The sequence below is a fragment of the Hyperoodon ampullatus genome (assembly GCF_949752795.1).
Source record: "Hyperoodon ampullatus genome assembly, chromosome: 2".
NCBI lineage: Eukaryota > Metazoa > Chordata > Mammalia > Artiodactyla > Ziphiidae > Hyperoodon > Hyperoodon ampullatus.
Genome location: NC_136915.1, coordinates 153,614,462 through 153,637,401, shown reverse-complemented (window position 1 = coordinate 153,637,401; position 22,940 = coordinate 153,614,462). Strand labels below are relative to the sequence as shown.

General features: G+C 43.9%; 1 protein-coding gene across 1 annotated transcript in view; it reads right to left on the bottom strand.

Moving 5' to 3' along the window:
- Nucleotides 1-18,058, bottom strand: part of SMYD2 (SET and MYND domain containing 2) — a gene marked incomplete at its 5' end in the record, with an annotated part of 48,945 nt that extends 30,887 nt beyond the window's left edge. The window contains one exon of the mRNA XM_079697478.1: nucleotides 17,886-18,058. Within this exon, the coding sequence (XP_079553604.1) occupies nucleotides 17,886-18,058 (173 nt within the window). The remainder of the gene's footprint in view (nucleotides 1-17,885) is intronic.
- Between the last annotated feature and the right edge of the window lie 4,882 nt (nucleotides 18,059-22,940).

Below are 22,940 nucleotides of genomic sequence, written 5' to 3'. Positions count from 1 at the left end.
TGACTTACAGAAATGCTGATGCCGCGAAGAGCACTCTTGCTACTGTCAGGGGTGCCTCCTGCCCTGCAGCGGAGCCCCCTCACACCCATCCCTTCTGCAGCTTCCCCGGAGAGCTGATATTTCATGATATACATATAATCACGCTGCAGAGTCCTCCTCTGCGTCTCGTCAGCAAGTGGTAGTCACCACACTACTCCCACGGAATCAGGAAAGTGTTCCAAAAGTGCTACTGTTGGAACGAAACAGACTGCCTTGCAGTTTTCATGACAGCGCTTGGGTTCCAAGAAGCAGACTGAAGAATGTGTGGGAGAAAAACGCATCTTGTGGTTGAGGTATAAATAAATGTTCCAAGTTTGCACATCTCAGTGGTTCAAAAAGGAACCCACTGATTTGGCTGAGCATATTCTCCAGCCTGAAATACCCTCCGAGGAGATACATCTGGACGAGATGCACGGTCCCTGCTCTCCTGCATTTTATGCCAAGAGGAAAAGGACAGATGTGCGTGAAGACAGCCATGAAGTGAGCTGTGAGCAAGTGCTAAGTGACATGGACCGTGAAGGAATGCCAAAGGGATGGCATGTAGAGACGGGCAAAACCAAGGAGGGAACTTTGAAAATTCTTTCCAAAAAGAAGTGCGTTTGGAAATGGGCAATGGATGGGTAGATGCTACCCATAACAACGTCCATCTGAAACAACCACTAGTTAAGCTTTGGTTTTGCATGGGGGGAGATCACAAAACCTCTCTGAGAATCTGAAGCTATTAACTCTCCCCAACAACCCACCTTCTCCCCAACCCCCAAAAAACAACAGAAAATTTTGTGAAATTTCAAAGGCTCACGAGTCACCTGAAGTCTATACATGGACTAGCTCTGAAACTAGAGTTAAGACCCCTTGATATAAAAGATTAGGAAATTATAATGTCTTTATTAGCTCTACACCATACAAAAAAACAAGGATTATATACAGAGATCTTCCTGCACAAATGCCAGCAGTAAAGCTCATATGAAACCAAGGCTTGTTTTCAGTTTCAAGGTAACATCCCAGAGAGAAAAAAAGCAAATGGGCTCTGGTGAGCTCAGGAAGAACTCTAGTGGGATTTCATCAACATGATAAATCTCCCAAAGGCCGGGTTTCATTCAGCCCAGCCAGTCACCAAGTCCACGGCCACAAACAATGAAGATCAGGGAGAAAGAGCTAACTTGTCAGGATTGGCGAGAGGTTACATAATTCCTACTGTCCACCCCAGTGGTTCCCAAGATGTGGTCTGTAGACTACTGGGGGCCCAGAGACCCTTTCAGGGAGTCCGTGAGGTGAAAACTATTTCCAGAATACTACTACTGCCTTTTATGTCTTGACATCTGCGCTCTAGAAGGTGAAAGGTGCCTGGAGGGTGAAACCTGCAATGCTTTAGTACAAATCAAAGCACTGGCACCAAACTGTCCGAGTGGTCACTGTATTCCTCACTTCCACACACTACAGCAAGGGGGGGAAAGCCAGTATCACTTAAGAATGTCCCTAACGAAATCTAAAATATGACACAAATGAACTTACTTACGGAACAGACTCACAGACATAGAAAACAGACTTGTGGTTGCCAACAGGGGCGGAGGGGAGGGAGAGAAATGGATTGGGACTTTGGGATGAGCAGATGCAAATTATTATATATAGAATGGATAAACAACAAGGTCCTACTGTATAGCATAGAGAACTATATTCAATATCCTGTGATAAACCACAACGGAAAAGAATATGAAAAAGAATGTATATAGATATATATATATATCGGAATTACTGTTATACAGCAGAAATTAACACAACACTGTAAATCAACTATACTTGAATAAATTTTAAAAAAAGATTATCCCTAATGAAGCAGTAACAAATATTAATGTCACTAAACCTCAACTCTTTGGTATGTGTTTTCTTTGACATCCTGAGATGAAATGGGAAGAAGGCAGGAAGCATTTCTGCTCCTACTGAAGGATGAGAGCTGTCTCAAGGAAGAGCTCTTGGCCATCCCTGGAGCCATAAACTGAACTAGCCACTGTTTTCTTGAAATACCACTTTTACCTGAAAGAACAACTTTAGACAAACTGGTTATGCAGACTTGTGTATCTGGCAGCTATATTATGGAAATGAATGAAGTGAGCCCATCACATCAAGGAAAATAACTAGCAATATTTGTTGCCAATGATAAAATTTGGGCTTTTGAGCAAAAATTAAAATTTCGGAACACATACATCTGTCGCCCTAGGCTTGACAGTCTCTCGTCTGATGAGACTGGTGGTGGTTTTCATAATTATGATTTTTTGATGTGGTTTGATGAAATAAAGTTTTAGAAGGTCTACATAATTTAGTGAACCAATGTTTTCCAAATGACCAGTGTACGATGTTTTAAAAATTACGCATGGGTAAAAGAGTCATTCAAAGTACAAGACGGACTAAGGGATTTTACGTATCAGAGTACATAAAATTCACAGATGGCTTCAGATTGCACATTACAACTAGTCTTTAAGACAAAATCACTTACTGAGTTCTAGTGTTGAATCAAAGAATATCTGCAATTAACTGAAAAGGCTATTAAAATACTCCTTCCCTTCCAATTACATATTTATTTGAGGCCAGATTTCCTTCGCATACTTCAACCAAAAGTACATAATTCTCCAGACTGAATTCAGAAGCATATCTGAGAATCCACTTGTTTTCTGGAAATCCAGACATTAAAGAGATTTGCAAAACTGTAAAACACCACTATTCTCATTAATTCTTTTGTTCTGGAAAACAGTCCTCATAAAAAAAAAAAGTAACATTAACAGTAATGGTTGCTGTCATTTTAAAATAAATAAACGCTTTATAATATTCTTTATTTTAAATTATTAATACAAATATGGTATTGATAAATACCAAGGTAAATTAAAAAAGCTCTTTGGAGTTCTCAATTTCTAAGGGTAGCGAGGGCTCTTAAGACCTTCGTTATACATATATACAGTGGAATATTACTCAGCCATAAAAAGGAATGAAATTGGGTCATTTGTAGAGACATGGATGGACATAGAGACTATCACACAGAGTGAAGTAAGTCAGAAAGAGAAAAACAAATATCATATATTAACGCATATATGTGGAATCTGAAATTGGTACAGATGATCTTATTTACAAAGCAGAAATAGAGACACAGACTTAGAGAACAAACATATGGATACCAAGGGGGAAGGGCGGGGGTGGGATGAATTGGGAGACTGGGATTGACATACATACACTATTGAGACTATGTATAAAATAGATAACTAATGAGAACCTACTGTATAGCACAGGGATCTCTACTCAGTGCTCTGTGGTGGCCTAAATGAGAAGGAAATCCAAAAAAGAGGGGATATATGTATACGTATAGCTGATTCACTTTGCTGTACAGTACAAACTAACAGAATATTGTGAAGCAACTATACTCCAATAAAAAAAAGACCAAAAAGTTTGAAAGCTGATCTCTTGCAATAATTCCATCAGCTGTGAAGAAGTTATTATTCCCGCTTTTCAAATGAAGATATTGAGGATCCTAGAGGTGAAATATCTAACCCAACATGGTCACTCAGAAGGTAGCAGAATCAGAATTCACACATCAAGGTACATACTATGTCTCCATCGTGAAAAAATATCCTTCCTTGAGTACTGTGACATGAAACAAAAATAATCTATGTGTCTGGATAACAGTAATAACAAAGTATAAATAGAGGCATTCTTTACTCTGGTCTACATAATGTCCCAGCTCCAATGGTATCCCATTAATGCTACCTGGCTTCAAAGATGCAATGGGGAGAATCCAGGATCATTTCTGAAAATGAGATCTGGGGAGGGGGCATCCCCATAGAGGGTCTCTCAATCAACTATTCCAGAGGAATCAATATCATCTGAAGCAGACTGGAATAAAATAAGGATTAATTTTGTATTCAGTCTGTGCAAAGAAGGTCCCTCTGTCTCATTCAGTGTGCTAAATCCAGGTGTTTCTCAGACACTGGGCCAGTCCAAGCAGGACTGTGTCCTCTGGGACCTGGGTGATAGAACACTGCAGCTCTCACAAACAACAGAAAAGCCTTGCCTGGCTCAGAGGCAGATTTTGCTGTATATATGCTTATGGAGTCATCTACCTGGCTACATGTAAATTTTCTTAGCAAAGATTCTCCTGAGCCAAACTGCCTTCACAGTAGAAAAGGAGAGAAGCTAAGCCAGTTACGGAGAGCGAATGGCGTAAGAATCCACTTTGATCTATTTGGTAATAGCAGTCCTCGATGAAATGGGGTAGTTTCCCATAGCTTTTCATAGGGAGAGGTGTACACATTTCTTAAGTCTAATGGTTGAAACCCAAACTAAAATTTGCTGAGCTGGAACGTGCACTGTGTATGTGTTTGAGAGAGAAAGAGAGAGCTCCTGTGAGAGTTTGACTATTGCTGACTGCAAAGTTTAGCCAGAGAGAAACTTCATATGGGAGATCCATTTTCACTGTAGGAATATACAGGCTTTTAGAATAAACTCCGTTCCTGCAGAAGACACAGCTGTAAATCTTTCATTTGCAATGTAACCTGATCTGAATTGTCCAGGAGGTTTGGGGAAAGACTGCAAAAACCAAGAAAAGAAAACTGCCCTCAAAGAAAAGATTAATAAAGGTCATTTGGAGGAATGAAGCGAAATAACTGAAAAGGAAGGGAACCAAAGGAAAGTTACTGGTGAATCACACTCATAACCTCTCAACCTCGGCCGCATGTGTCCATCTGGGGGTGGGGTTGTGTCTAGCAGTTCTCAGCAGACTGATGTGTGTTGAGAGTTTTAGAGAACTACCCGGATCTAACGTGCTTCCAGAATGCAGAACCACTGGCCTAGGCCTGTGGTCATCCATTTGGGTTGAGTGTTTCTGAGTGCTGAATTCACCTAAGAAGAGTGCTGAAGCATTCTTCTCTGCAATGCAGACTTTACAATGTAACTCTTCTTAAGAATGACTGGCACACACAGGATGTATTAGGTTGTTTAGCTACCTTGATGATGGTCAGAATAAAGTGGCAGACCCCGTATTTTCTAACTCTGACAAGCAAATATTCTAGAAGCCAGGTGCAAATTTTAAAAAAGAAAGGCTCAGCTTTCTCTCCGCCTCCTCCTGATTGCCGCTTCACAATGTAGGATGAAAATGATGAGTTACTTTCCCTACTTCCCTATCTCAAGTCCTTTTTTCTTTCTGGTGCTTGAGGTGCTGTGTGATCTTGGGCAAATTATGAATGCTTTCTGAACCTGTTTCCTCCACTGTAAAGATACAGTTTCTACCTCATAGGTTTGTTATGCAAATTAAATGAGAAAATAACCCGTGAAGCCTACGACTACTAGACTTTTAATTAGCCTTCATTCTTTTGTGTGTGTTTTTTTTAAGTGATGTCAACTCCTGAAATATATTCAGTACAATGTCACTCAGACTCATAGTTAGAGGATTTATGCTTCTAAAGCCTTTGTTTTACAGGCAAACATCTATCCTGCTGTGAATGGAAGGGCTCTTTGAACTTAAGAAATGGTTCTATCCACAAAGGGAGGAAAGAAATGTTATAGGAGAACGCAAGTATCTGATTATTAGTGACTGGGACAGAACTTAGAAGACACGCTCCTGTCATTTTCTACTGGAGGAGACACACGCCGTGATTAATTTTCTTGCTTTTAAAATTCGGAAGCCACGAAGATCAACAAGTTAGGGTTGTAATTAACAACTCCTGCTAGTTAAATGCGTTGCCACAGGCACTGCTGGTGGAGATCAAAAGGATTTGATCCTGCAAGCTCCCTCCTTTCTGCTACTGAAATGAATGCTTCGTGGGTTTTCCCCATGAAAGAGAATGATACTGGCATGGAGTGGGTTTGCAATAACAATTACTTTTAACTAACGGTGACAGAAGAAATGACAAGTAGGCTCTGTTGAACAGAGGCAGTCCCAGCCAAATGAAAAAGAGAAAAGGAAAAAAGCCCCAGTGGCGCAATGTAACTTCTCCACGGGTTGAAATAAGACAATCAGAAACAAAGTTAGCCTCCCACCCAGACAGGGTGGTTACACTAGCAAATTTCCATTTGAGAGAAATAAAAATTGGAGAAATTGTGGCAGAACCCTATTATAACCCTGGTCAGGGGACAAGGATAATATTCAGGGTACTGGTTTTTGTGTAACAGTGAAAGATGCTCCACATAGCACTTTAATCCACAATGTAACGGTGAAAATGGGACCACTTGCTGTGGGAGCGTCTTCCCAGAGCAGGGCTGAACCTTCCCCTGGGCATCAGGCTTTGTTCTGAGGCTTGTTAAAAGTTAGAGCCCAGGGCCTCTGGGGAGGCGGGAAATATTTAGGGCAGTAAGGCAGCAACTAATAGGTTTTCCCCAATATTGGAATAGGAGCTGTGATTTACAAGGAGAAAGCTGGGCTTGGTGGTCAGCACTGAATGGTTGACCTTGTTATAAAACGATGACCCTGGGGGAAACGGGGTGACGCAGGTCAAAAGGGTATAGTTTCGGTTGTAGGAAGAATAAGGTCTGAGGATCTACTGTACAGCACAGTCACTACAGTTAATAATAGAGCACTGTATGCTTGAAAGTTGCTAAGAGTTGAGCTTAAGCATTCTTGCCACACAAAAGGAAGTTACCAAGGTGAGGTGATGGATGTGTTGATTATCTTGATCTTAGTAATCACTCTACAACCTCTATGTATAAACAACCTAATACATCCTGTGTGTGCCAGTCATGAGATCATCACAACAGACCTGCCTCACTTTCTTTGTTAAGAGACTATATTAAGAAAAAAACCAAAAACACAGTTTTAGGGACTCCCCCGGCAGTCCAGTGATTAAGACTCCGAGCTTCCACTGCAGGGGGCACGGGTTCGATCCCTGGTCAGGAACGAAGATCCCACACGCCCTGCAACGTGGCAATCAATCAGTTTTAGATTTACTGAAAAGTTAAGAGTATGGAGTGCCCTCATTACAGCCCCCCACATACACACACACAATTTCCTTTATTGTTAACATCTTACATTAGTTGTACATTTGCTACAACTGATGAAACGATATTGATACATTATTAACTAGAGTACATAGTTTGTTCAGAGTTTCTTAGTTTTTCCCCCATGTGTTTCTTCTGTGTCAGGATCCCATCAAGGATGCTACATCACATGTAACTGTCCACCTCACTTTTTCATTCTGAAGGTGCAGTACTGAGAGAGGAGGTTAAAGCAGCACATAATTGCTTAACTTGTTCTCGGCTTTAAGTCTGAGAAAATGCTAGGGAAGAGGCTGCCGCTGGGGGCTGCGTTTTGGTGTTGTGTCTGGCAGGTGCCAGCCGAGTGGGGCACCGGGTCCTGGGGAAAGGCAGGGCCCTGAGGAGGGGCTTCCCTCCAGAGCGACCCTTCTCAGAGCAGCCTCCTCGGGTTGGGGTGATGGGAAGTTATGTTTAGAGGATAGGAAATTTCTGTCTGGGGTGATGAAAACATTCTGGACATAGATAGTGGTGATGGTTACACAAATTTACTTAATACCACTGATTGTAAAGCATTAAAAATGTTTAAGTCTTATGTATATTTTACCACATTTTTAAAGCTGAAAAAATAAATATGCAATTTAAAGAAGAAAAAAAAAAGGAAAGAAACAACCAATGAGTTCTCTCATATAGGAACTGACAATATGCAACAGCCACCATTTCTTCCAATGGTACAATAAATGACAGATGTTATCAACAGTGCTTTGTAACGAACACAATACTAGATTCTCCTATAACTGCTGTTGCCCTAAGTTCTACAACACCTAGGTGATTAAATATCAAGGAAAAGGACAAAATCAGTCATACAAATGTAACTATTTAAAAGCTTAAAATGTTCCTAACAATGCCCCTCACTTCAACATTCTGGCCACAGAGTAGAAACAGACCATGTAAAAATACCTTTATAACCTAATGATAAACCTAAGTTCCAGAATATGGTCAGGCCGTCTGCAGTTAAATATGAGTATTAACTCCTGGCCCAAGAAACATGTGACCTGCTCTAAATCTTGCAAGAAAGTGCACCTTAATGGGTTACAGAAGAATTTTAAGAGGTGACACTCTCATCCTCTTCATTCCTTTTTCCTACAGTCAAGCAATAAAAAATCGAATTGTCAATTTACTTAGGTGAATTACCCCCAATTTTGGACTGTACCTTGATAACTCAAGCTTATATATCATTTGAACAGATACAAATAAATAGTAAATAGTAAACTGTCAAATAAACATAAAGTACTAACTAAATAAAATGAAGAGATTGTGGGCTGAAGTACTGAAGAGGAAGCTTCATAAAAACAGATGCAATGTGGGGAGTTCCCTGTGGTCCAGTGGTTACGACCTGGCGTTTTCACTGCTGTGGCCCAGGTTCAATCCCTGGTCAGGGAACTAAGATCCTGCAAGCCTCATGGTGCAGCCAGAAAAAGAAAAAAAAAAAAAAAGAGATGCAATTTGAGCTGGGTCTCTGTTCAGGATGAACAGACTTAGAGGAGAAGGCCCTACCAGGGAAGAAGTCAGAGGGTAAGTAGGGGAATAATGCACAGAGGAGCATTCCTGGTTCAAGGGGACACTGGAAAGAATGAGGAATGACACAGCACCTTTGTGGGGTACTGGAAAGACCACTCGGATTTTGTTTAGGGTTTAAATGAAAAAGTAACGAGGGATAACGCTAGACAGGGTGGGAAGAGCACTGAATACGGAGGACTTGAGCAGTCAAGATTTTGTCCTGAAGAAAACAGGGATCAATGAAGGGTTCTGTGGTTACTTATAAGGATTCATTTCCAAGAACAAGCAGAGCTGTATATATATTGGTACATGATGTACATATATAGATAGGTGATGAGGCCTGTCCAAAGAACCGCTAGTAAAATAAGTTGCAGAAATGAGACTATTCATTTAATAAATATTTACTGAGGTTATGGGGTGCCAGGCCTCAGGCTAAGTGCTAGGCTACAAAGTTGAGTAAGACCTGGTTTCTGCAGTCAAGGAGCGAGTGTGATGAGGAAGCATGCACAAGGTGCTATGGGTGCAAAGACACACGAGTGTGCGTGTGTGTGTGTGTCTATGTACCACTATAAGAGCAGTTAGGCGCTGCTGGAATGAAACTAACACTGCAGAGCAAGCTGGACCCAAACATCACCCCAGATGCCCAGCCCTGGGAGCGTGCCAGCAGGCAGCACTGACCCTGCAGTGGAATTCTACCAGGGCCACTCTCTGAAGACGCACAGAAAGAGAAGATGGCAGTGGGCTGCTTTCCCCCTCTGTGCCTAGAAAATATTTAGCAGCTAGGTGTCTTGAAAGGCCTGAACACGTGCCGAAATCAATTAAATATTGAGTGAAATAAGTAGACTGTTTCTAAATCTCTACTACTTTGGGAGCCTGAAAGTTTTTAAGGTGAAGAAACCCTAAAGGTTTTTTTTAAAATAGTATTTAGAAATATTTATTCAGGTGTATGAGTAGACTAAATTTCATCAACTTCTAAAAAATGTCTACCCAAAGTGCTGTTATTTTAACACAATGCAGGGATGCCACAATTTTATTAGACCAAACTATTATCTGATCAAAGCCCTCCCTTAGTTTGCATAAGTCATGAACCAGCGTGTGTGGTGAAACTTCTTTGTTAAGAGTTTTCTTTATGACATACTTTATCAGTGTTCCATAAAAGAAAAACACTCAACCCAAAACCTTACTGCCTTTAACAAAAAATCTGCTAAAATGACAAAGTTCAATGCACTACAGTGTCAGCTAAAAACTGTCCTTGCCATCTGCCTCTACAAGGATGAAGTCACTAGCCACTGCAGTCGTTGACCTTCGACACCCCCGAAAGGAGTTCAGTGGGGAGATCAGGAACGAGGCACTCTGTGCTCTGGAAAGAACTGGCAGAACAGGCCTTCAGATAGTTAGAAATTTTCAGAAGATTTTATGAGCCCAATTTCTGACACCTTCTCATATCCAGAAAAGCACTGAAATGATTAACAGAGACATCTGCTCGTCGTGACTAGCAGCCACCTTCCTGAGACTGGCGGGAACCTTCTGCCAAAACGTGTGCTTGACTGCATGTAATACGCCCCTTCACCAAAATCTCACATACACTGACCTTGTCACACCCCACCTGCTAAGAGCAGTTCCTCAGAGCTCTCTGAGAGGCTGTCTCCCGGGCTACAGTCCTCATTTTGCCCCAAATAAAACTTAACTCACAATTCTCATGTTGTGCTTTTCTTCAGTCGACAACGGGTTTATAAAGATGAATAAAACCTACTGGAATATAAGCTCTGTGGAGGGAGGGTGTTCCTTTTCTGCACAGTTGTTTCCTAGGGATTCGGAACTCAGCGAGGGCTCCATAAATATAAATATTTGCTGAATACATTAAAAACAGAATCCCTGCTCTCAGGGAGTTTACCATCTGCTCATAATTAAATGTCTCTTACTGTTGAGGTTTTAAGAACATGTGAAGCTATCACCGTGAACAGCAATCATCGCTCTGCTACACATTTGTGCAACTGACAGATAGATAAGAGATTTGTCGGATCGCACAAGGGTGTTTCCTATACAAACATTGCTGTGGTGAGGAAAATCAGCAAGATGTGAGCGCAGGGCCCATATCCCTTGAAGAGCCTTTCCTGGTCCTCACAGACTGAACAGAAAAAGCTCCTCCTGTCCAAGATCTTTTCATTTTGCCACAGATGGCAATGTAACTCCTTTCAAGTGCCTGGATATAAAATCCTTGAGATTTCACTTGACTCAGATGAAAAACTGCATCTTGTTGGTCAGCCAGTTTCTTTCCACCTCTCCCCCCAGGATATGCCTATGTCTTCAGGCCTCAGTGTGAAATTCGCTTCTTGGTAAGGGAGTCGCCCTTATTTTTCCTCTCCCCCATGGTGAGTGCAGATTCCCGGGGCTCTGAGACGCCTTGTTCGTCATGGTGCACTTGCTGATACACGCCGGTGGCTCAGCTATCACAGCCAGCGTTTATTTTGGTTTCTAGGGACTATAAACTTGCCAAAGATAAGCACTTACGGATTCTCCTTCTTTAAAAAGCAAACCCAATCCATGTTAATAAGGTACATGCCATATTTCCACTCAGTCATCTGAAACCTTCCACTTTGTCCCTAGATTTTACGTTAATAAATTGGCACAGGGAGTTCCATAGTATTTTTAAATTTTTTATTGAAGAAAAATCTGAGACATACAGCTGGATTCTCAGCAAGTGCACGGACTAGAAAGATAAGTTGTTTCCTGAACCCTCAAGACGTTTTGGTATTATTTTCCTACTAAATTGCATATTTCTGGCCTTCAGAGAAGTCTAGAAGAGATCTGGTTTCCTTCTGTTCTATTGTGTTGGTGTGAACGCCTTTGCAATTGAAAAGGAGGCCTCCGAGGGTGGTAGGAACAGAGTCAGCAGAAGTTACACAAAGTGAGGTGTGTGGCTTTGTGGCTGGTTAGAGCGCCTGTGCTAATGAGGCCAAGGTCATGGGTTCAGCCCCTGAAAAGGCAGTTACTTCAGTCAATTCCCCGCTGGAGGGCTGCACCCCTAAACTACCACAGATTTGCTAGAAATCCAGAGATGCAAGGGTTGGGGATGTGAGTGGGAGAGTGATGGTGGTGTACAGAGGCTGATATTGCGAATCCCTTGAGAGGGGACAGAGAGACCTCTAGTGCCAGAGCTGGCCCCTCTCCAGGGCAAGAGGACTGCTCCAGAAACCACCTAGCCGCCAGACTGACCAAAGGATGGCGCAAAGTCTGCATCTGGTCAAGTACAATCAGGGTGGCCTGTTCCATGTCTGTCTAGTTCCCTGGAGGTGATCAGGACATATATACTCACAGGTGCAAAGACAAGTAGGCAAACCCAGAGAGGGGCTGTCTGTGAGAGAACAGGAAGTGGGAATGCAGAATCAATAACAGAGGAGAAATTCATTTCAGTCAAATTGTCCTTATGCAGATCAGATGAAAGCATGCCTTGAACTGAGAAATGTGATTACTCCACATCTGACGTTCAGAAAACAAGGTGTGTGTATGGTGGGAGTGACCTCAGTTATTACTGATGACTCCAATTACATAAGGGATATTGGTAATTACTGATTGCCTCCTTGGGAAGCAGAAATAAAGTGGCTTAAAATTGTAATTATTTCATATTTTCTTTATATTGACAAGAAAAAGAAAGGGGATAATAACCTCAGGCAAAAGAGGTACGTTTCAAACACCAAAATCAAGTAGAAACTTTCTTTGCATTTTTCTATTTCAAGTTCTGTAAGAGACAACTTCAGGTTCTCACCCGTTCTGAGTTCTCCTGAAGACCAGTTGCTGCCAAACTACAGCCCTGAGTCCTGGATCTTCCCAAAGAACTTTAAGACATTTCTGAGGATCTTTTAAAGAATCTTCTGACAGATAGTGTGCCATATGCTTGTCCTACAGGAATACCATCCTGGGGCCTCTTAGCACAGCTGCACCATGAATTCTGTTTCCAAACCATGCCCATTTAACCTTGCACAGAGTAGAGTTCTGAAGACTGGGTATGTTTAAGGAAAAAAAAGGACGGGGGGTTTATACTCTCATGCTGCCCTACCAGAGGGCACAGAAACAAACTCTTTATACATAGCTATAAAGACTAAGATGGTAAACTCGTCTTAAATAACTCGAGCATATTGAAAAATGTCCCAAACCCACAAAAGGACCAAAGCCTTGTATTTCTTTTTACATTTTATCAGGTAATAGTGGATAATACAGAAGAATATATGTAGCTCTTATGCAAATTCCAAAGTATTGGAATAAAAAATCTCTGAACCCAAAGCAGCACAAGATACAAGACAGCTGAATCAACTTCTCTGTTGAACTTTTAGAAACAATGCATTCATCTGTTGAATTATCTCTTGGGGGAAGGGGAAGCAAAAGAAAAGAGGTGATAAAAATTGCATTCACTTGAGGAGAAATCAGAAGTGAATTAAGTCCTGGTGTCCAGGTGTGAACCACACGGTAGATTCAGGTCAAAAGGGACAGGGAAGGAAAACAACACTCAGAATAGGAAGACATGGTTCCCTCCATGAAGGACACAGAGGCTGGCCCTAGGACGCGCTCAATAAATATCTGACCCCAAAAATGTGAAATTCAAGGAAACAACCTTTCCAGCTCTCACTTACTTCCTACATAAAATGGGATAAGGTCTTTTCTACACAAGCCATCCTTGGGAGGATCAAAATAAGAATGTATCTGGAAATGCTTTATGAGCTGCAAAGAGCAACACGACTTAAAGGAACGTCATTTTATATGGGATCTTCAGATTTTTGTGAGAGGATTTTGTGCAATTGCTTTTGGGAGGGAAAGGTGTTAGATGGTGGTTTTAACTCACCAGGGTTTGAATTTCACTTCAGGATATCCTGCTGCCGTTCTGTCTCTTTCATCTCAAATCGCTTCCAAATGTGCAGCTTGGTCACTGAGCCCTGATAAGCTATAACAGAAATTATGCTCCCCGCGTATGAAAAATGTGTGTGTTCTGGCACTCAGCACATCTGAAGTCTTGCAGGACAGCTCCTTGCCACAGCTGAAAGAATCATGCTGGAAGCAAAGAGCAGAGAGGAGCCATGGTATCCTTGCTAGGTGGAAAATTCTGGTTTCCTCCATTTCTCTTTTCAAACATTTGTTTAATCCCACGGTAAAAGAGTATTAAAGTATCTAAGCACTTTGGAGCTACACGAGCCTCATTTTTTTCAAAAAGCTTTATCTGTGTAGGTTAATCATATCAGTTCTGTCAGGTTTCGAAAAATACTGAAAATTGATTCCAGACACCCATTATTATGCTGGGGGACCCGAGGTTGAGAACTGCCACTTTTAACTCTGGGTCAACATGCCATCTGAATGATGACTCCACTGGCCAACAAGGTACAGTATCTCCTTCCCAGTTTTCCCCACCCCAATGCCACCACCATAAAAAAAAGTCCCTGAAGTAAGACTATGTTATCACACTACTTAACATTTAGCCAAGAGAGCTTATCAAACACGTCCGTACAAGCAAGACACGGGGCCAGTTCTGACAGCTCCCAAAGTGTCCGGGCCGTGCTAGGCACTTGACTTCACTGTCTCAGGGCCAGCTCAGTAGGTGGGTGTTAATGTGCAGTTTACAGATAAAGGAACCCGAGAGTTCAGAGAGGTTAAATAATTTGCCTCAAGACAAACCATCGGGAAGGGATGAAGCCAGAATTCAAACCCAGTCAATCTGGCCCCAAAGTCCCTCCTTTGTAGTCTCTAAATAAACGAAAAACTTGAAATACTGAAATGTTGAAAATGGCAACCCAATACCTCATTACCTACTATACAGATGGCTTAACTTTATATTCTTTCATGTAACTTTTTAGAGGAAATCTGTTGTCTGTATATTTTAATCTTCCTACCCATTTCTTAAAAATACATGTAAAAAGATGGAGGGAATCCTTTATTGGAGCATGTGTGAACAATTTTTCATTCAGAGAACAAGATAATTTGAGAACAATCTGAAGCCATTTCTCTCCTCAGAGACTCTCCAAGTCTCACAGAATGTTCTCGGCATAAGCAGAATCACAGCAGCCCTGGGGGTGACACCCCCTTCTGAGAGCAGCTTCAGGCCCAGGGCTCTTTCAGAGAACCTTAAGAACAGGATCAAGGGTTCACATCTCTTAATACTGATTAAGATCAACTAAAGATGACTTCAGTTTGGTAAAACAGTGGGGAAGAGATGAATGCTGCTACAGAAAAAAAATCGGGGGGACATTACACCGGTATAACTGCTGAAATAGGCCATCTCAATCACAGTATTTTGATCGTGCAAACATTTTAATATTTAAGTCAACCGCTCTGACTGAGCCAGACAGAATATAAATTTCCTGAAACCAGGTTCCAACAGCTCTAGTCCAAGGAGGTGAAGTGGGCCTTCCTACTTTGCCCCGATACACTGAACAAACAGACAAAAAAGACAATATTCCTGCCTTTAAATGACCCATGAGCCAAGAGAATGAAAGATCAAGAGGGGTACATCCGCCCTCCTGAGGAACTGCACACACAATGAATATTCAGATGGAACCCAGGGTTACAGATTTTTTCCTTTCTGAGACAAATACTAGCAAGTGTTAAAAGATGTCAAATACCAAGTGAAATATAATGTAAAAAATGTGCCACAAAATGTTGGCCAGGCCAACGTGTGTGTGTGTGTATGTGTACATAAAACACATCTGAGAAGTCTGATGAGCACAGCTCCCAACTGGAAGACATTTATATTTTTAGGGGCTGCCTTCTAGCACCTGAGGCAAGATACACATCTTCCCAAGTGTCACCCTGAGTAAATGTGATACACATACAAACTTTTGTCTGCATTGCCCTGACAGTAAGAATCCCACCCCACTGTGACTTAAGAGAATTCCCATTATTTTTCAACTTATAGAACATACTTATTCCTGAAAAAAATCACTTATTTTCCTTCAAAATAAGTCAAACCCTGATACAATTAATACAATAGGGAAGATCTGTAGTGGCTCATTTGTCTTAAGCAACGTTATTTACCTTCAACTTCTGGCACAAGAAACGATAAGGTGTAGTTTTCTTTTTATGGGAGGGGAGGGGAAGTCGTGGATTTTGCCCTGTATGCTTCAGTATTTGAGAATTCTGCTCCTACCCCCTGGGGGAATCGTGGGGACATACATGCTTTCCTCTAGTACAGCTGGACAGAATAATCTGTCCTTGGTCTATACAGACAGTTGACAGAGGAAATGGTGCTAAATCTATGAGAATGATCTAGCCACTAATTCCAAACTAATCGCATTTAATGGAAACCAGAGTGGAGTACAAATATATCTCTAATTTCACAGGTATCATGATGTCATCATTTCTTGTGTGTTATTTTAGTTGATTTCAAATGAGTCCTTGGGGAAAGAGAGGAAAGGAGCTGTGGTTGTTGACAGTTCACCTAAGCCAGAGAAAAGCGGGGGGAGGTGCAGCAGTCCCACCCCAATGCAGGGAGGGGGTAGCCCTGGTGAGGGATCTAAGGCAACAGTGACACTGATGAATGTCATTCAGAAAAAGGGAAAACAAAGGCGAACACTGTCCCATATGGCAGGGTGATTTGCCAAGTTGCACCCGACTGTACCTTCCTGTTCTAAGGTCTGGGGTGTGTGTAGTAGACAGAGTTTGGAGGCTCACAGCAAAAGAGAAGAATCTCTCAGCTCTGCTTTCTCCAGTGAGAACCCAGCTGGATTTGATCTTTAATTCACTGGAGGAGTGGTCAGGCAAGTACCATCTGAGCACCTACTATGTGCCTGGACCGCAGTCTTCTCTCCCACGCTGGACCCCAGGAATCACCAGGATCCCTGATGGAGGGAGGCCCCTTCTGTGCTGGGTGACCTTGCTTTGCTCCTGCCACTCCAGACACCCACACTGCTTCAGACTCTGAGCCACAGCAAGGCTCAGAAGATCAAGGGACCAGACACAGCAGCCTTTTTAACTTTGGGAAAACCCAATGCTCACTTCACTCAAACGTCGCAAAGTGGTGCCATGACCCTTTAGCTCTTGGCTCACCAATTCAAAGAGCCACATCACATACAGCCCTTAAGCTGCCCACGGCATGATTCTGTGTCTAGTTCCTTTCCAGGTCCCCCCAAGCGGAAGACAGCTCTGGCAGGGAGTCTGGACAAGACTACTACAGTATTTAGCTTTTGTCCCTTCTTTTGCTCTGTCTTACCGTGGAATGATTGGAACACGTCTCGGAGATTGAGTACTTCAGCGTGTGTTGGACTTGAGACCTGTATTCCAAAAGTACCCGCAGGAGCTCAGGTGGGCTTAATCTAGCCCAGGAATCTCCACTTCAAAGATGAAGAAACTGAGGTTCAAAGAAAGTAAAGCAGGGTCCTGGAAGGCCCTGTACAAACTTAACTCCAATGCCATGCTTCCTGCCTCAGTAATTTTATTGAGCACTTAACTAGGTAGGAAATGGGCAGAACTAAAGACACCAGACTTCATTTTCTTAACTATGGGTGTGACTACACATACACAGTGACACTTCCTCTCTGGGCATTAGTTTTCTCCCCTGTAAAATGGAGTGTTGCATTCATGATTTCTAACGTGACTTTCAGCTCTGAAACTATCATAAGGCTTGAAGCTATAATTATGTGTTGGTGTATGTGAAGATATACACATAAACACACATACATGATATGCTACAATTAAATACCAATTCCAGCCATACGTTTTGCCTCATCTCCTCGGCAGCCATGTTTTTCCAATCCCAAACCAGGGCTAGATACGTCCCACCAGTGCAGGCCCTCTGAACCACGGGTGTGTGGTCAGTACTCCTCTGGCTTCTCTTCAAATACCAAGTGCAGAGGGTGACAAGAAAGAAGAGGGGCCATGTACTTTACATGAAATATTAAGTGTCATTAAGTTCCTTGGAGGAAACACGGCAAGTCTGCGGCAGAAGAGACTGTGGGGCACAGAACACATCGCAGGAAGCACAAGTTAAAGGTGACAGGCTGTGGCTGCGCGAAGCTGGGGCCCCGCTGGCAACGCACCGAGTGGGCAGTGAGTGCCAGCGCTGGGAGCAAGCCTGGCTCCAAGCCCACGTGTGAGGGCAGGACCCTGCACCTCGCCAGTTTGCACATCCCGCGGGAGCGAGTCGGAAAACAGGACGTGAGGCGAGAACTTGGCTGGTCTTTCCTAACGCACGTGGCACAGCCGGTCCGGGGTTCAAGGGCGCAGCCCGCCCCCTCCCCCGCGAGCCGCCGGCGCTAGGACCCCGCGGGCCGCACGCACTTCCTCCCGCCGCGGTCCGCCCGCCCGTTCGTGCGGCGCCCCAGGCTCCCGCCCGCTGCCGCCGCCGGCCCGCACCGCCCTACCTGGCGAAGCAAAACTCGCAGTGGTTTCCCCGCTCGTTGACCGTGAGCACGTAGGCGTAGGCCGGGCAGGAGAAGAGCAAGTCCCCCACCTGGAAGGGCTGCAGGGCCCGCAGCCCCCGGCCCTTGCCGGGGCTGCAGAAGCGCTCCAGACCGCCGTCGCCCTCGGCCCTCATGCCGGCGGCCGGGCTGGCGCGGAGGGTCCCCGGCGCCGGCGGAGCCCCCAGCTACGGCTCCCCGCGAGCTGTTATTGGAGAAGCGTCACCCAGAGCCGCGGGGGGGACGGGGTGGAAAGCTGCCCGGCGGACGCGGCGGCAGCCACCGCTCCCCGGAAGGGACGGCGGCCCCGCCCGGTCCTCGCGCGCCCCCGGGAGGCGGGGGACCTGCCCGGCGGCCCCGCCCCGCGTGCGGGACCCTCGGCTGCCGCCCCGCACGCGCCCGGGGCCGCTTCCGGTGTGGCAGCTGCCAGTATCTGCATCCCAGGCGGCTCCTAGAAGGAGGGCGGGAGGCGTCTGCGCCTCCGCGGCGTCTCCACGGAGAGCGCTGGACGCTGCCGGCTTTCCGGTGGGCGGGATGGGGTCGCCCGGGGTCAGGTATCCAACGCCTCCGGGAGAAGCCCGTAGCGTGACCCGCGCTTGGTTAATTGAAGGGCTGGGGGCCCAAGATGCTTCTCAACCTTAAGTTTAGTTCCACTGTCCTTGTCAAGGACCCTAGAAGGAGTCCTCGGGGGACACCGAAGAGAAACCGCAGTAGCAAAGTTTGATGTGCGGAGGGTTAAAGGGTGCTTCCCCAAGGTTAAAGATGTTTAAACCCTGTGAAACTTCAAACCTTCCAGAGAGTCTCTCAAGTATTCATTGTGAACCTCCTCTGCCTCTGCCCCTCTGGTGGAAGTTACTTACGTAGACGGAAAAGGAAATGCACTGGTCAGGCTTGCTCCCTCAGTCTCTGCATCCAGGCAGCGATGCGGAGAAGGAAGGAGATAACCTTGCAGTCAAGGGACTTAGACTTGTTGGGGGCGATGCCATGCTGTGGCCAGAGTACACGGCTAGAATCTGCGGTGGTTCTAATCGGTTTGACCACGCACTGTCATCTTAGAAAAGTCAATTAGGTTATAAGTCACGGTAGAGGGTTTAAGACACGCAAAGCTCATAGAACAGGGCTGAGGACGTAAGTCCTATACACTTGAATGCGATATGAGAAAGAAGGATGTAATCTGTTTCACCGAGGAATGTGTAAAGGCTGAAATAGATGTGCATGCAGTAAGGACTCAACGTATGAAGAGAGAATTTAGCCAAAACCACTAATACTTAAAACTCAAGTTTGATCGCATTATGTTGCATGTGTAAGTTAAGGGCTGGTTTAGCAAAGGGAAAGATAAATGTGATTTGGAGTATGTCATAAGGTTAGGAGAATTTTTGACACGTCAATAAAATTCCCAAAATGAATAAGCCTCTGGCCTACCTGAAAAAAAAAAATAATGGATACTTTCCCATTTAGGTACTTCAAGAAGCATTCAGTGAGCATCCACTATGGCCAGTCACTGGGATACAAAGATGGGCAAAATGTAGGCCTGGTTCTTTGCTTTTGACATGTTCACAATCCAACAACAATTACAATTAATAATTATCAACAATTATTGAACATTATGGGCCAGGCATTGTGCTAAGTGCCTTAAACACATTATCTCATTTAATCTGTAATTCCAACTGCCCAGTAAGTTAGGTGTTATATATCTCCCATTCCCAAAACTAGGACACTAAAACTCAGAATAATTTCCAAGGCCACACAACTAGGTTGCAGAATTTGGTTTCAACCTCCAGTCAGTCTGAATTTGAGGCCCATGCACTTAACCCAAATGTCCCTCTGCAAACAAAGACAACTCTCTAAGTGTTATTATGGTGGATTGTACAAAGTGTTCTGTGGGAATACAGGCAAGGAGTGACAAACTCTGACTGGAGAATGAGGGTTTGGTCAAGGCAGGGGCCACATTCCAGTAACGTTTGAGCTGAGTCTGAAAGACAGATGGGACTTTGTAAGTGCAGGAGAGGAGGAGAGTTTTCTGGGCTGAGAGAATTGCATGGGAAACAGGTGTCTAGTTGCAGCCCCCTGAGGAGTTCTGAGTGGAGCATGAGTTCTCAAGGAGAGGGCAGGAGGTGAAGCAGGAGCAGTGGAAGGGCATCTTCTCAAGAGGTGAGTTTTGTCCCAGGTGGTGCGGAAGTCACTGAAAGTGTTTTAGCAGAGGGGCGCCACGATCAGTCCAGTGTTACAGACAGTTCTGCTGGCAGCTTTGCAGATAGACTGGAAGAGGAGAGGACCAAACACAGGACCACCAGTGAAGAGAGCAGTTGCAGTATTTTAAGTGAGAGTAGAGGAAAGCTGGAATCAAGGCGGTGGCATGAGGGCAAAAGGCAAAGGTGTCGAGGGTAATTCTAATTTCTAGCTTGGCATATGGCTTCTCCACGGCAGGCAGATAACAGTGCTGGCTTTCTAGCCTAGTAAATCTTGGAGGCTTAAAACAGGAACCATAAATATCCTAGAGTTTGGGGAATGTAAGAGGCATTTTCTTACTAATGAGGAGAGTGAGACCCTGTGAAGTTAAATAACTTGCCTAATAACCCAGTGGCAGAGCTAGTGTGAGATTCCATGACATATTCGTTCACCATTTAAATATTTATGATATGCTTACTGTGTTCCAGCAACAGTGATAAAGGCTGGCGATATAACGGTAACAACAACAACAAAAAAAACTGACTTATTCCCTGTCCTCACAGAGCTTTGTACAGTCTGGCAGAGGAAGCAGACATTAATCAGACAATCATATAAACAAATACAAACTGTCAGCGGTCTCAAGTGCTAGGGCAGTGCTTAGAGGATATGACCTAATCTAGGAATGCTTTTCAGAGAGAGTAATGACTGAACTAAGATCTGAAGGATGAATAGAATGTAAGAGAAGAGGAGGAGGGACGAGCATTCTAAGCAGAGGGAGCAGCGTGTGTAATCGAGCAGGACCCTATGGAGCCTTCTCAGAACAGACCCCACCCCCACAGGGTCCCCCGCCTGCCTCTTGTCTGTAGAAAAACTTTAGCCTCCTAGGCCTTCCCCCAGTAAATTTAATCAGAGAAGTGAGAAAATGCAGAAAGAAAGGAAAACAGTCAAGCAAGACAAAATAATAATAGTTTAGCCATTAAACAAAGTCAAGGATCTTTAGTTCTTTCTCAAGGAACATAGATAATATTCTGAGCCATATCCTCTGGGCTGCTTTGCAGATACAGAAATCCCTACCAGGTAGAAGTTAATTAACTTCATGCTCACCACAAGCACGTGGACTCCAGACTGGTTGGAACCAGGAAGTTGATGCTGTTGACTCCCGATTACCTCACCACCAACCAATCAGAAGAATGTCCACTAGCATGCATCCCCACAACCCCAACGCCCCCATCTTTAAAAACCTTTCCCTGAAAGTCACTGGGGAGTTCAGGCCTTTTGAGCACTAGCTACCCAGACTCCTTGATTGGCACCCTGCAATAAATGCTGCACTTTCCTTCACCACAACCCAGTGTCAGTAGATTGGCTTTACGGTGCATGGGCGAGCAGATCCAAGTTTGGTTTAGTAACACATGTCCGAAGTTTCATTGACTGCAAGAAGTATGACCGCCATGAAAGGGTGACTAGAGCAGGGCTAGAGGGAGAATGTTGTTCTAGATGTTCTTAGGAGGTAAGTAGGTCCTGTTGGACAACCTGCAAGGAGTCCTCTCTGATCAAAAAAAACCTCTGGCAGATGCCAGACTACGTTAGATGAGCTTTATGCCAGTCGCCATCACCTAAATCGATTTTGACAATTGTGTTTTATGACAGATGGATGTTGTATGTTAATGAAAGAATTTTCTCAAGCCTCAGAAGTTTCCAAATACACACCTCCCTAGGCAAATCTTAGATAAATTTGGGGACTCTATAGTTTTTTAACTTTCTGATTCCTGGCGGCTCTAACCAGCACAAAGATGAAAAGACCGACATAGAAGTAAACAAACAATTATAATGCAGTAAACAATTGACTGTTTCAAGGATTACTTGTGCAAAGTAATCTGCTTGTTTACTTTATTGCAAGTCATTTTTTCCTCTTTTACTGAAAAAGATTTCCAACAGCTGAGCAAAACAATCATTTAATGGCTGAGTTGTCTTTCCAAGTGAGTGGTGGCTGGAACAGACTTATTTTTATGGTGAAGGTGGCTGGAAAAGAAACAGCCTCATTTCAAAAAAATGCCTGTACTGAACTCAAATGACTCGAGATGGAGAAATGGTCAGTTAAGTAATAGCCATGAATTTAGGAGCTTAGCTTATGAAGAATACTGTGTTTAAAATAAACGGCCAAGGAATGGCAACTCACCAGCCCTGTAGACTGATGACAGAACTCTTAATGCAGCTCATGCTTGTCAGCCAGCTACGCAGCATTCTCACATTCTGGGAAAGTCGCCATTCAGCTGCCAGGGCCCCTCCACCTTTTCCACTACCTCCCACCCCACGGCTTGGAAGGAATGGAGTTTGAATGGAGTTTTTTGGTTACTTTGCCTCACCATAGCTCAGAAGAAGCGATGAGAGCGTGAAGGCCCCCTTCACTTAATTTCTCTAACCTATAAGTTGATCTGATTCATGAGTAAAATATCCTTCCAACCACAGATTAGCACATAAAAGAAATAACTCTGGCCTGGGGAAATAAAGCCTTAGCCAAGAAGGAATACCAATGACCACTGATAGTGGACCCCTAGCCTATACCACTATACCTCTGCGTGTATTTTCATTTATTGACTACACATCATGTGCTTACACTGCGAGAGACCCTTATTATACAAAGGTGAAAAGACCAACACACATGCAAGCAGTTCTGTAGTAGCTGAATAATGGCATCCAAAGATATTAGGCCCAAATCCCTGGAACCTGTAAATGTTACCTTCTGTGGTTTAATAGGGTCTTGCAGATGTATTAAATTGAGGATCTTGAGTGGTGTGATTATCTTGGATTATCCAGGTGGGCCCTCGATGAAATCACAAGAGTCTTCACAAG